The sequence below is a fragment of the Parasteatoda tepidariorum genome, chromosome 4 (assembly GCF_043381705.1).
Source record: "Parasteatoda tepidariorum isolate YZ-2023 chromosome 4, CAS_Ptep_4.0, whole genome shotgun sequence".
NCBI lineage: Eukaryota > Metazoa > Arthropoda > Arachnida > Araneae > Theridiidae > Parasteatoda > Parasteatoda tepidariorum.
This window is the reverse complement of record NC_092207.1, coordinates 58,075,930-58,090,833: the sequence shown is the minus strand read 5'-3', so window position 1 is coordinate 58,090,833 and position 14,904 is coordinate 58,075,930. Positions and strand designations below refer to the sequence as shown.

At 29.0% G+C, this 14,904-nt stretch overlaps 1 protein-coding gene across 4 annotated transcripts in view; it reads right to left on the bottom strand.

Moving 5' to 3' along the window:
* Positions 1-3,629: 3,629 nt before the first annotated feature.
* Positions 3,630-14,904, bottom strand: part of LOC107442341 (uncharacterized) — a 20,641-nt gene continuing 9,366 nt past the window's right edge. For all 4 annotated transcript variants that reach the window (XM_043053100.2, XM_016055887.3, XM_016055889.3 and 1 more), the window contains 6 exons: positions 14,449-14,592; positions 12,276-12,337; positions 9,934-10,041; positions 8,289-8,330; positions 6,104-6,127; positions 3,630-3,785 (listed from right to left, as the gene is read on the bottom strand). In XM_043053100.2, the coding sequence (XP_042909034.1) occupies positions 3,714-3,785; positions 6,104-6,127; positions 8,289-8,330; positions 9,934-10,041; positions 12,276-12,337; positions 14,449-14,569 (429 nt within the window). In that variant the 5' untranslated portion in view covers positions 14,570-14,592 and the 3' untranslated portion in view covers positions 3,630-3,713. The remainder of the gene's footprint in view (positions 3,786-6,103; positions 6,128-8,288; positions 8,331-9,933; positions 10,042-12,275; positions 12,338-14,448; positions 14,593-14,904) is intronic.

Below are 14,904 nucleotides of genomic sequence, written 5' to 3'. Positions count from 1 at the left end.
GTACTACAAACGCGAACGTCAGAGGAAAGGAAATTAATAAATATCTGTTTTAAAAGCAATATTTCATTTTAATCTTATTTTAAATAGAAAAAGAAATTTTTTTGATTGTTTCCTTAATTACATGCGTATGACATTTTATTTGAAAGGGGAAAAATGTATATAAAAAAATAAAATGTAATATATTAGTACGTTTTCATTGCAATGCAAATTATATAGTAATGGTGACTTAAATTATTAAAATTTAAGCATTTGAAGAAATTTTTTTCAGCATAATTTGATAAAATGCAAAACGTTTGTAATATTCTAAAAAAAAATCTCTTCAAGGTTCAAAATGAGTTACACAGTTCGTCATAAGATGGCGTTGCTAAGTGAGAAGAACTATTACTCACTGCTTAACTCATTACTATTACTCATTGCTACTCATACTGTTACTCATTAAGCGTAGTATGAGGAAAAAACTATCAGTTTTCAATTACAGATCTTTTAAGTTTAATGCTCTGATATGTGATAAAATATATTGTTCTATAATTTTCAGGTAGCAACACATCTCTTAAAAAATGACGAAACTAAATTTGAAATGTTTTTTTAAAAAATATTATTTATCAAGCAGGTTAAACTGAATTTTAAAATTTACTGTAATTTTTTGCCCCTAAGCTGTTATTTAAATCTGTTTTAAAGTTTAATAAAATTTTAATAATATTACAATTCATATACAATATATATTCTAACTTTTACTAAAGAAAAATTGAAATCTAACACAATGATGGCCCAAATGGCATTATAGATTGACTTTAATGTGACAAAAACCTTTACCCCAAAAAATCAACAAGGTTTATAAATGATTAGAAAATAAACCATGGAAACACTTGAAACTATGTTAAATTTAACTATTCTAGTTTACTTGCATTGAGGTTTGCAAAGCATCTTTAAAAAAATGTTGCATTTGAGCACCCTAACATACAAAGGGGACAAAAGTTAAAAACCAAGGTTTACCACTAAAGATAAAAACATATATTTTGTGAAGATGTATACTTGTTTTTATTCCATCTTTAAAAAATTATTTTGACCTTGTAACCATTCTGTTTTATAGGAACAATGACTAACCAGCCAACTTTGTGTCAATCAAAGGAAACGGCAAGTTCAATTTTTGATTTAAGGTTGCTTGCTATCTGGGATAGCTACTAAATTATTTTTAATTAATTTTCTTTACCTATACATTCCATGTATAAGGCACTACAGTAGTTTCCTTAATATCACATTGCTATCATTTAATGAAAAATAAAAGATACAATACATGAAAGAAATGGATACTGTTACTTCTGTGATTTCACTATCTCTATTTTTTTCTATTTCTCTATATTGTCACTTAAATCAGTTAAAACCTGCACTTACTTTAATCGTACATTTAATCAACTAAAGGAACATGTTTGCACTCTTTTATATCATCTCATTGTTAAACACAACATAATTATTTGATTAGTTGTTATAGGTGTGTTAGTTGTTACTTTGTCATTGTGATGCTAAATGAGGCGTAACATTAAATTGTCGTGAGTAGTTAATATTATAAAGGGTACTTTGATGGTAAATTATTTCAATACTTAGTATTATCTTTTAAGTCATATAATTATTTAATTGATTTGAGTTGGAAAAAAAAATCGTGATTCTTCCCAGCAAAAATTAACTCAAACTACATACAATAGATGTTTATCAAAGCTATATATTCTTAACAGAAATGAAATGTGATAAACGTATGATTATACTGCAGAGTCATTTTAATATTTTAGTCATATTAGTCATATTAATTGTTATTTTAATTCTAAAGATTCTCAACATTGATCTCAAATGATCTGGTGAACTATTAAAACATATGGTTCGGTTTGTTTTTAAGAGCAAATTTAAGGTATAAGAATTAATATTTTTGACATTACTATATCATAGCTTTCATTGACCATTTTTGATAATTGATTAAATGTCAAGAATATTAAAGTTGAATAGTTAGCTCAATTGGAAAATGTATTATTATTAGTTTCTTTGTTTAATTATATGTTTCCGGTAATGCATAAAACAAGACGTTCCATTGTACTATGCAAATATAATATGTATGAATGTAAATAATGAGAATTATTGTATTCTTTACTTAGGCACTGCACATTATAGCTTCTAATGAATGATAAATGCATTTTAAGCAATATTCAAAAATACATGATAAGACGGTTATTAAAATTATTTAAAAATAAATAATGAAACACTGCCATTTAGGAGTCTTTTTGTAGGTGTAAGCCGCAGATTATAAAACATCTGCACTATATAGATTTTTCATTTCTATATAATACAAATTTAGCATTATATGGAATATATCATATAGAATTATTTAATTCCATTTCTATAAGATGCAGATGTTGACATTTTCTAAAATGTCTGATGTACTTTCTACTATGACTGATAGTTTAGTGTTCCATGAGTCACCAAAGTAATACGTGAAATGTTTAATCGTTTCTTGCTTTGAAATGTTTAGTTGCCTAACTTTAGATATTTTAAAAATTGCTTAGGTATTCTATGGAATGGGGGATTTTAAACTTTTCCGGTAACATAGATAAACAATGAAATAGATTGAGGCAATTTCAGAGCATCAAAAATTATCCCGAATTCCTCATTTACATATTATATCTCGAAAAATTTATTGGTTTACAGTTTAAACTAAGAACAAAATATAGTTTGACTTACCATTTTTTGAAACATTTTTAAGACTTAGATGCCTTTAATAAAAAATGTTTTTAAACAAGTTAGAGAATAAATTAAGAATAAAAATAATTGTTTAGTTTGTTTCTTATCCAATGAAATTTAAACATAAAGCCTTGAACTATGAAATAGATCATTGATTTTGGATAACCCATATGTATGAAAAACAAGCGAGAAAAATACGAGTGATTACATTTTTATGATTAAAAATATCTACTAAGTCTAAAAATATGAATATTTTGAGTGAAATTTTTTATTGTCCCTTAAAGGTTTGCTTACTCTTTGTTAAAAGGTAAAAATAATTGAATCCTCTGTTGTAATACATACATAGACACATAGTAAGAAATTCTAGATCAAACTATGATTAAAAGCACTGGCACCCTGGGAGCTATGTCAGTAAAATCCATTTTACTGAAAAATTCCATTTTACCTTAAAGTTTTATACCGTAAGTTTTACAGTAATATTTATTTATTTACAGTGATTCAGTGATTTTACAGTAAATATTATTGAAAAAATTGCAAAAATTACGGTAAATTTTTTGTGCTTCAAAATTTTATGGAAAAAATGGATTTTATAGATAAAATATTTCGGCATCCTGAGTGCTGGTACTTTTTATCGTAATTTAATCAAGAATTTTCTACAGTGTAGTCTATTTTAAATTGTATTTAAGATATAAATTTAACGTTGGGCTACATTAGATTTAAAAAAAAATTTAAGTGTTATTTTTAATACATTCTGAAATGTCCTTATAACCTCATAAATATTTTAACTAATTCTGTAGTATGAATGCTATATTTGTTCAATATGCTATGGTGAACAATGCATAAATAATATTTTCAACTATGTTTATTATAAAAATTTTAAAGAAAGAAAATTATTGAACAGAATATTCAGAAACTGCATATTTATTGTATGTTTTATTGAAATTTAATTTTCTCGCTGAAACATGCAGAGTTCTTGAATATTAATCTGCCTAACCTTCATGACGAAAGTATACTAGTAGCTCTGGATAATCAGAATTCTTGAATAATTTCTTGTAACACATCTGCAAAATAAAAATAACAATCACAAAAAAATTCATAACGCTCAGTATTAAGAATCTTTTTCAAAGATTAAAACCTCTAGATCTACAAATATCCAAACTATTTAAATAAAATTCTATTTTTGACTGGAGTTCTAAAAATATTTATTGAAAATGATGATTGCAGACCATTTCGTATAAAGTTGTTTTTATTTTAATAAATTCTAACAAGTTTCAAGTAGTGTTCGGGAATTATCTAAGTCGATAGCCTTTTTATTATTTTTGAACGATAAATCTACGACTGAGGAAGATATCAATGATAAAGCTTTTAAATAAAGGTGTTAGAGAAGTTTTTTTTCGTAAGTGATCTACAAAAATGCAAATTTAAGCATTTTATTCCATTTAAAATTATTGTAACAGAAAACAATATTTATAAAATAGGAAAATTTATTATATTATTAAGTATTTAAACAAAGAAAACTTCAAAAGGTTGCAAAATTGTTTGACGATTAATTAAAAAATAATATCTGGAGTCAAAGTACCGTTCTGCTTATTATTAGGAATTCTGCTTATTTATTATTATTATGACTTGCCTAGTTAAGTTTGCGTAAGTTTGAAGAGTTAGCTCAATAGATTGAAGAGTTAGCTCAAGAGAATAGTTAAGTTTGAGTAAAATAAATGACGAAATTTTAACGCGGCAAATACCATTAAACTTTTATTATATTATTAAATTCCATAATAATCTATAGCTCGAATGTCATAATTCAAGCCATAAACATGGATTGTAGAGAAGCATTTATAACATATCCCTTATGAAGGGAATAGTATTTTGATATTAAGTGTGTACTGATGTCATCACATTTCATTAAGATGTCTGCCGAGAAACGTAACACACAGCTGTGTGGTACAAAACGTTCTGTCTGCCTTCGTCCTCACTCTCAGGAATAAAACTCTTCCTTTAGTCGACTCGTCTATCATTGAGCTGTGTTTAATTATTTTTGAGAATCATTTCATGCTGTGATTTGGGACGATACGTGAACTCTCAAGTATATGACGAAAATGTTTCTTCAACTCGGAACCTCATAGCAGTGCATTATGGGAACTTGTTAATTAAAATGAAGACTAGATGATAAAACTAGAATGACGAAATAAGCCGACCAGCTAGTATTGGGATCACGAAATTGACCTCAAGCCAGAAAAATCCTGGGGAGATAGATCGAGTCCCACTACGGCATGGATGTAATTTATCTCTCTGTTCTGTCTGCCTTTCTTGCATTATTGGGGCGACGTTGACCTACCTATATGGTACCACGTAAAAAAGTGATCAACAATACCACCCGTAAGATAAACACTGCGAGTGCCTCATGGTATTTTTTTTAATGACGAAGCAGCTTTTTATTTTTGACGAAATTCTCTTCCTTGAAGAAGTAACGGTAGTTATTTTGTCACTTTGAGGAAATTTTTGCTCGGTGCATATTCCAAGAAACGGTTTCGTCAAAAACGAAGTAAATTTCGTGATATTTGAGTATTAGAGCTCACCACATAATCTCACAGCAATCCGGGAATATCGATTATAATGGCACGCAATTCTTTCAGATATACATAGATGGAAGATCCAACTTTCTCAATCACATAGTGTCCCAGTCATATTCAACTGTCTAATCTTATCTCGTCTCTCCCCTCTATATTAACTAAAAACGTCACATTTTATAGTTCAGATGTGATTTGATGATACAGACTTCAACTACTGTTCAACTTCTCAATGATCAAATCAAAAACCTGTACTGGCATACCTAACATACGAATAGTCATTCTCTCAACTACTACTACTAGTGGGTAATTTTTGAAGGTCAGATAAAAGCCGTAATGATTCAATATGGCCTAGCTTATCGTGCGTACAAAACAAACGGCAGATCCTTTTTCTTCCACAAGAAGAAATCCTAAACATACAGTAGAAACAACGCTCTTCACTACATTAAAATATCAAAACAAAATAAAATCCGCAGCAAGTTTTCTCTCATTATTTTGTTGCTATGGCAACTAAAATACGTTTCTTATTGTACATTTAATATGCTATGTAACGTTTGTTTGTTTTTTGTTAGGCTTGTAGTGCTTCCTGGATCACTGGATCATTAGAGCTCAGATATTCCTTCTGTTTATCAGGATTTTAGATGATGAGCAAGCCAGTATAAAAACTGTTACAATCAAGTTTTTTTTCACGGCTTTTATCGTATTTGGCAATCTTGCTAACTTTTGATATAGTCTATTTTTGGTTAATACATGTTCAGAGAAAGAGATATTTTGCATATAAATTTATAGAAATGAAATGCTGCTTCACTTACTCCTGCCGGTTCTTTTTCATCTAGCTGAAAAAAAGAGAACAAAAATGTTTTAATATTCAAATTTTCAACAAGATTAGATGTTTAATGCTTAAAACTACTAAAAAATAATTTATAGATTTAAATATTACGTAATGAATTTAAATTTCTACTTTTCTGCTTTTAAGTATTGCCGAAAAGTGCACAAACTGAACATATAAGTCAAATACATTAATTGACATTTGCAAATATGTCATTGATCATAATTTAATTACCTTAACATGTTTCTTATGTTTTATTTAACTTATAACTTATAAAATTCCCCTTTAGATTATAATATATTAATTATCTTAACTTAAATTTCGTGTTATTTTTTTTCACGTGGTTTAGGGAAATTTTAACAATTAAACCAAGTAAAATGTAAAATTATCTCGAAAATGCGTAAAATTATTTAATTTGAAATGTATCTCAAAAGGCTGCATGAAAATACTAGTTTGAATTGTTATTAGATAAGTTTGGATATTGTTGTTTTTTTTTAGATAAAATTAGAGCTTTATAGTTTATGAAGCTCCTTCCCAGATAGCATTGTGAATATTTCTAACTAATGGTTTCAAGTTGAAATTACTCAATTTGACGAAAGTTTATCACATATTATAAAACCATATATTATTGTTCATTTCATTAAATATCGCCTTGTATTATTGTTCTTTACCGAAATTCCCGCAATTTTTGATGTTACCATAGAGCCAGATGCACGGTAAATTTTGCTCATTTTTCAGTGTACTTTGTCGACTAACGTTCAGAAACATATTCTTTTATAAAAAGCTGAAGTATTTTTGCTTGAGTACATGTAAAAAAATGACTGAATAAGAGGAGGTGCTCTTTTATCTTAAAATATTTTTAATATTTCAACTTTTTTTAATCACTATAATTGTCAAACAACAACCATGCATTTTGAATTCAACATAATAGAATTGCTACTGGTGTACTAAAATTGTAATTTAATGCTATTTGGAAACTTAAGAGCCAAATCAAAAAATTTATTGACCCGCACTTAAAAATACACCAAACTAAATTTCAACCTTCGAAACCTAAAGCCAGTGTGGGGAGAGTAGATATCGACAATGTCAACCATCATCTATGAACCTCATAGAATCGAGTTAACATGTCTTATATACTAGTGAATTGTAATTGTAATTTTGTAGTGGTAGATACCCTACACCAGTCTTGTCCAGCTCTAAAAAATGATGGCATTTAATGCATTTCCAGGCATGTAATTTAATTTTTTTCGTAATAATCTTGTTTATTTCTCAGCTTCCCTAAGACGTACTTATGAAGTCCTGACGAAATTCTTACTCCATGCTCATCGCCCGTTTTTTATGATATAATATACGACTTCGTTAAAATTCAAATTCGGATCAAATTATAGAATAAAGTGTTAACACTTTGTAACCTGCATTATCCGGAAAATATATTTTCACTGTAAAATGTCATACAGTAATTTTTACAGTCGTATTTTTTTAAGTATAGAGATTCATTGATTTTACAGTAAATATTACTGCATGAAAATCCCGATATAAAATGTTAGGGTAAAAATGAATTTTAGTGTAAAAAGTAACAGCATTAACACTACGATATTATGTTAAAGTGTTTTAACCATTGATGAAAAATATTTTTTTTTAAATTTTATTATTTTAATGCAAATTCTCAGATTGTAGCTGGTGAAAAAATGCGTCGTTACCAAATCTAAATATGTGACTCGTTGGGACATTTGAAAAAACTTTAAAGTTATGCCATATAAGTGAAGAAAAACTCTCCTATCATTTTTTATGTCATGCTGTGAATAAATATATAATTTTTTCTAAAAAAAAATTCTAATTAATTTTGATGAAAAACTATTTCCATTTGTCTTATCTTCCTTATAAGTCAAATACTTACTTTCAAAATAGTTCTTGAAATGTACTCTTTTATCGTTATTATTATAAAATGTTAATTTATTTTTCAACTTAAAAAGTAACTAGATAATTTAAACTCTATGAACAATCTGTGCGCAATGCTGACCACATAGTAAAAATCATGCCGCAAGATATAAAGTTCTGGTGCCTTAACCTCCATGACCCTTCTGGCTCACAATGGGCTGTTGCCCGAATGCTCAGTATATAAAAATCAACCTATGTTCCCAAAAAAATTATCTATATACATATCTTACCATTCCTCGAGCTTCTCCTTTCTCTGTCATACATTCATCAATCTAAAATAAAAACTTGTTTATGATTACCATCGAATTTGAAAGGTATTAAAGTGTTATGAATTGCAGAAATATCTCATTTGTATAAAAAGCTAACTGCGAGAAATTTAAAACTAACAATGGATTATTTTAAATTTTTGAGTTATTTATATTCCTTTCAAGTTCATTAACCTTAATTCAGATAAAGTCGCACTACTTAGTTGAAAATTACAATAAATGAAGCGCCGGCCAGGTGGCCGAGCAATTAGCGCGACTGACTGCGAAGCCATTAGCTGCGGGTTCGAATCCCGCCCTGGGCATGGATGTTTCTCTCTCTCTCTCTCTCTCTGTGCTGTCCTCTGTTGTGCGTGTGTGATGTGTGAATGTGGCCCACCCTATAAACGGGTTTGTGGCAGTGTGGCGTGGGCAATGTTGCTCGTCTCCATGACTTTGGTTCACAGGTGCCTACTGGGTAACGCTAAATGAGCAACAATTCTGGCATCTTCATAGGCAAAGATTCAAATTCAGTGCCTGCCATTAGGAAAAAAAAGAAAAGAAAAAAAAATAATAAATGAAGCTAAATATTTATTTTTTTGATATATTGAACAGATTTCCACGTATTTAAACGAACTGCATCTCTTGAAGTGCTTACACGCATTTTTAGTTTCGGTTATCGAAAAAATAGACGTTCTAAAAATTAAACTGCGTTGAATTTTGGTAATTGTATGGATGAAAAAGTTTGGGTATCAAACCTTTATGTCGGGAAGATTAGTTTGCTCAAGGTTATTAGACACGTTTACGTAATTAGAAATGCATAGAAAATAATTTTCTACATGGGACAAATATTTTTGCAATAAGAAGCAACACAACTATTTTATATCATATTACTCATCTTGTTGTATGCTTAAAGCAAATGCATTTTTGTGTTTCATTTTGTAACAATAATAATTATTAAAATCCTGCTTTATTGTGAAAAATTAAATCACTGAAATGAAAGTACTGTATGATGTTCTATCTACCAATCTACACTATCTGCCAATAAGTATTTGGACACGTATGCAAATGACTATATCTGCAGTCCTGAGATACGTCACACCCTCAACCGGTATATATCGTGTAGGGAACAACATCGGCATTAGTCCCATGCAAAGATGCCTACTGTACTATTTACGATGTCAATGTGCTTCCTACGTTGTGGCAGTCTTACGGGGTCGACCCCTGTTACTTCCAGGACGACAATGCTAACTGTCATGTTGCGAGGGTCACCAAGGCTTGGTATGGTGCCAATGGGGTTAATCGAATGAACTCGCCTGCCCAGAGCCCAGACCTGAAACCTATCGAGAATCTCTGATACGAGTTGGATTGACATATAAAGGGATGTACTACCCGTCCAAAATCGGTGAAGGAACTTACACGTCTTCTCCAAGCCGAGTGGAAGAAAATACCACTAGCCGTCAAACTTATGGAAAGTATGCCCTGGAGGGATCACGTTGTAATTGCCTCTCTTGGAGGCTCTGCCAGCTATTAATTATGAATAAAGTTTGCTTTTCTTTTTAATCACACGCGTCCAAATACTTATTGGTAGAAAATGTATTTTTTTACAAACACTATTATTAATAAGTCTTACCTTGTCATAAACTGAATGATCCCGGCAAGCAATATTGTGAAAAAGTTCGAAACTACCACCCGTGGAAGGCACAATTTCATCCAAGCATTCCTTCCAAGCAACAAAGAACTGAAAAATAAAATTGTACATACTGATATTTATTTTTAATTTTAAATATTAAGCAATTTCATCTTAAAATTATCTATTACTGCAATTTTAAAATTAATTTTAGACTATTATTACTGAGAAATAACTGAAGCATTTCAAAAAAATTTGACTTTTGGTTCTTCAATGAACAAAATAAAAGAAAGAATATATTTTTAACAGTTAATTGAATAATCGAACTTTTATGTACTAAGATACAATTTTAGAGGTTTTAGTACCTTGTCTTAATTATGTAAACTAACAGATGCGTTTTATTTCAAGTTACGAAATTAGACACAAAAGGTAATCATTTCTAATTAAACATATAATTCATCGACGTTATTGGATTTTTGACCTTAAAATATGTAATGAAATAAGAATTCATTTTTCAGGAATGTGGTTCAAAATTTGGGCCCCTTAAAGTAAAATTTCACTTTTTTCGTATTGCGTATGTTAATTCCTTGTAGAAAATAAAATTTTTAAAATTATTATTATATTTTATTATTTAATTTTTTCAAGCATGCTTTCAATATTTTACAAGTACCTTTATATTGCCAGATACACACGTTTTTACATTATTTTAAGTACAAGCAATTTTAAGGAACAGAATTAGTTTGGTTAAATTGATCTAAACCGAATATTTTAAAATAGAACTTCTTTGAAATCGTAGTAAACAGTAATTATCTGTTCAATATTTTTCATTGTGGATTTTTTTCATAATTCGAAATTGCATAATCTGAGAAGAGATAAAAGCGTGTTGTAAATTATAAAATCATCTTTAAGAGATAAAGAGATAAAACGAAAAACGAAATTGACACTGATAGCCTTAAACTTTTTATCGCACTCTGGGGCAAATTATTGGGATCATATTTTTAAAATAGCAGATTATTTTGAAAGTCGAAAATACAAATACATAATAAAAATGGCATGCGTATTCGAAAAAAGCACGTTTATGAACTTTTGTTTGTTTTTTGCTATAATTCGTAAATAAATATGTAGTTTTCCTAAATAAATAAGCACACGTAAGGATATATTTTATTTTATATTTTATAACCGTCGTTGAAATGTCGACCCATATTTGGGATTTACGATTACTAATGTTCAACTCTGTAGCCTCGTAATATTGAACCCAATCCTAGTGACCAGGAGACAAGGGAACTCCTGGATCAAGTATTAGGAGAGATTTGTCTTTGCGGAGAACTCTTTGATGAAACTAACCCGCATTTACGTTTCATTAAGAAGAAAGCCACAAAACCTCCCACGATTAGCCTAACGGCAAGGGGACTCTAACCCATGATCCGTCTAGCACTAAGGATATTTTACGTCCCCATTGTGATCGTTGCAAGCCAGATACGGAATTAGTATCGAACAGCTATCGCTGGGATTCGAACCCAGTTCACCACATTCAAAAGCGAAAGCTGTATTCCCTGAGCAATCACGACTCTAGGGATATATTAACGAACAATTTAATATTAGTACTTCAAACCGTCAGAAGTATATATATATATATATATANTATATATATATATCAGCTTAATATAATAGGATTACAGCTCAATATATTAGAATTCAGAAATATGAACCGAAAGGCACGGGCATTTTCAATACCTTTACTAGAAATACAGGCAATTTAGATTATTCGAGAAGAATGCAGGGAAAAAGAATCATTGACATATAATGCTGGATACACGGCATGTTGGATAAATGAGAACGATGAACGAAGATATACACATTCTTTAATAATTATTTAGCTTTGATCATTGTCATTCATTTATCGCAAGAAAAATCAACGTCGATGGCATGTTAGAGCTGCTTAGTATTTTGAGAGCAAGCTGAAAGCACGTGTTTATTCTTGTTTGTCTTTAGATTTTGAAATATAGTTATATAAATCTAATAAATCCGAAAATCAAGTATTGTTGTAATAAAATATAGTAATAAATTTCAGTAGAAATTCAAATCCATATCACTTGATTTGCTTAGCATTTAGGGCAAAGGCATTTAGGGATTGATATTTAGGGTGGTACTTGCAAAAGAACTTGTATTTGTGTCAAAAATTGATATTCTATAAAAACGTTTGAAACACTATTCATGAATAACATTACATATATTAATTTTTCACTTAATGAAAGATTCCAAAGAATGATTCCTATTTTAATTAATAAGTTTTTTAATCAAAAGAATCAACTAAAAATTTTAATTAAATTATTATACATACTTACTTTTTTTTCCTCTAAGTTAAAACAGCTATCAATCTTATTTAAGAAATCACTATCGCCTTTTTCTGTAAAAAGTAACTATGAGTTTCAATCAGTTATTTACAATAAATGAATACGGCTAAAAATAACGTATTTGTATGATTGAGGCAAAACTACACTGCATTGCATTTCTTTTTAATTTTATTGCTACATCTGCTGATTCGTATGTAAAAAGATCTCCTGAATTAGAATATGAGTCATGCTTTCTTAATTATTTGCAGTATTCTGGGAATACTGTTCCAATATTATGGTGATGAATTCGATTTGTAAAAAGGAAAAATGATTATTTTAATCTTAAAGTTTCGCCCGATAAGGTAGAAAGAGGAAGATATTAAGAGGAATTGAATCAAGATCTTGTTAAACGAGAAGTTGTTGCTAGAATAAGGAACTTAGGGGCATTTTGCACTTAAACTGTTAGAAATAACACATGATATTAATATTTATTTCCCACATATTTTAAATTCTAACCCTTCGTTTTCTTCCCAAAAAATCCTAAAATATTGTAAATAATTAGCCAAACTTTTGGCTAAAAGTAGGTGACTGTAAAGAGGTTATAAAGTTTTCGCAACGTGAGGATTTGAAACTTGTTTTTAAGGCCCTCAAAAAGGGAAAATGATTAATATAACCATTAAATTTCTTCTTAGAAACTATTGAAGTGAAAAATTCTAAGAGATGAACATTCGAAGGAATAAAGGTAATAATAAATAAACTCTTTTAGAGTGTGAATATAAATCATTCTACCGTTTAAGTAAATGAATCAATCTATCGTTTTTTAAGTGAATCATTCTATTGTTTTATCAAATTAATCATAATATCATTATCAAATTATCGTCATTTTTAATTTTTTACTATTCCACTCTTTTTTTTATCTCCTATAGCAATATAATGAGAAAATTATAAAATAACAAATGATAAAACATATTTGTCTAAAATACATACATTTAATCAAATGACCCAAATAAAGTTCCATAAAACCCAAAAAAAGTTCCATGAAGTTGAAAACATCGGGGGAGGGTGTTATGGGAAACAAATACACAGTAAAAAAATTCCGGTAAAAAGAACCGGAGCACAGGGTGCCTGTATTTTTCACCCTGAATTACTCGTTCGAAATTTCCAATTCGATTTTTATAAGTCACTTTAATATACATAACTTTCTAATATGTTACATCGTTCTTTTATTAGTTTATTAAAATCCTATTATATTAAACTTGCGAGTACACTAAAAAAATTCTGCTTAGAAGTACCGTCACTCTGGATGACAGAACTTTTTACCGCAAAATCTATTTTTACCGCATCATGTTACGAAACGAAAAATCTGATATACCGTGATGTTTACAGCAATAATTATCATAAAATCTCTTAATCAGTTTAAGGAAATAAATATTACTGCGAAAATCACTGCATAATATTTCGTGGTGAAAATGGATTTTATGGATGATGCACCGAAAATATTGGTACTTTATGCTGTAATTTGATACAAATTATTTTAGATTGCAGATGACAGTGAAAAATGGTGGCCTATTCGGAATTAGGGGGGATATTTTATTCGAGAAAAATATACATCATTTTCCGTGAAGCAGTGTCCGCAAATTAATTGAATATTAAGTTTTAATATTAAATATTAAGTTTTAATTCACCAAAAAAACACATATTACTGGCACACATTGTTAAACATAAAAAAACATATTACTGGCACGCACGAATTACCATAGATCGGATATATATAAAAAGATATATATAAAACATTTTTACCCTAGAACATGTTATGGTACAAAAAATATAATAAACCATAATTTTTATATTTATAATTGCCATAAAAAGACTAAATCACCTAAATTGAATAAATATTTCAGAGAAAAAATATGGTAAAAATGGATTTTATGGATGTAATACCGTAACTTTATACCGTAATTTTACAGTGTATGTATTTTGCTAAAAAAAAACCACCCTGACGTCACTTAAGTGAATTTGAAAAAGGGTAAATTATTAAAATGGATAAGTTATAATAACGGTTATCGGTTGTTGAATCAGCAAATTATAAAAATTAATAGGTTGAGAGCTTTGAAATTTCTCTAAGTTCTCTTGTTTAACAGATTTTTAAAGGTCCAAACATTATTTATTTATTTTAATCACCGACCTAATGCAATGCACATTGTTCTTCTCCATAAACTCAATCCTTCTTTGTTTATTTCACCACCTTCAGCATAAAACAGAATCGAAGTGACGATGCAAAATGATATCCATTGTTTCATATTCATTGCCACAATTTTTTTCTGAAAACCTTAAAATTAAACATAAAGCATATTATTTAATGTATACTGTAAAATATTTAGTTGTATAGTTACCACCATTAATTGGTACAGAGCTGTATTTATTGTGCAAAAAGTCTCAAGATAACAGTTATTTGAAGGAATTAGAGCAAACATATTACTAAAAATGAATTTGTTTTTGAAACGAAATATTTCAGCAATGAAGCCATTAAATTAATTTTAATATGCATGAAAATGCGTATAATCAGCAAACAAATAAAGAAAAACGAATAAATAAATAAATAAATATATATATATATATATATATATATATATATATATAT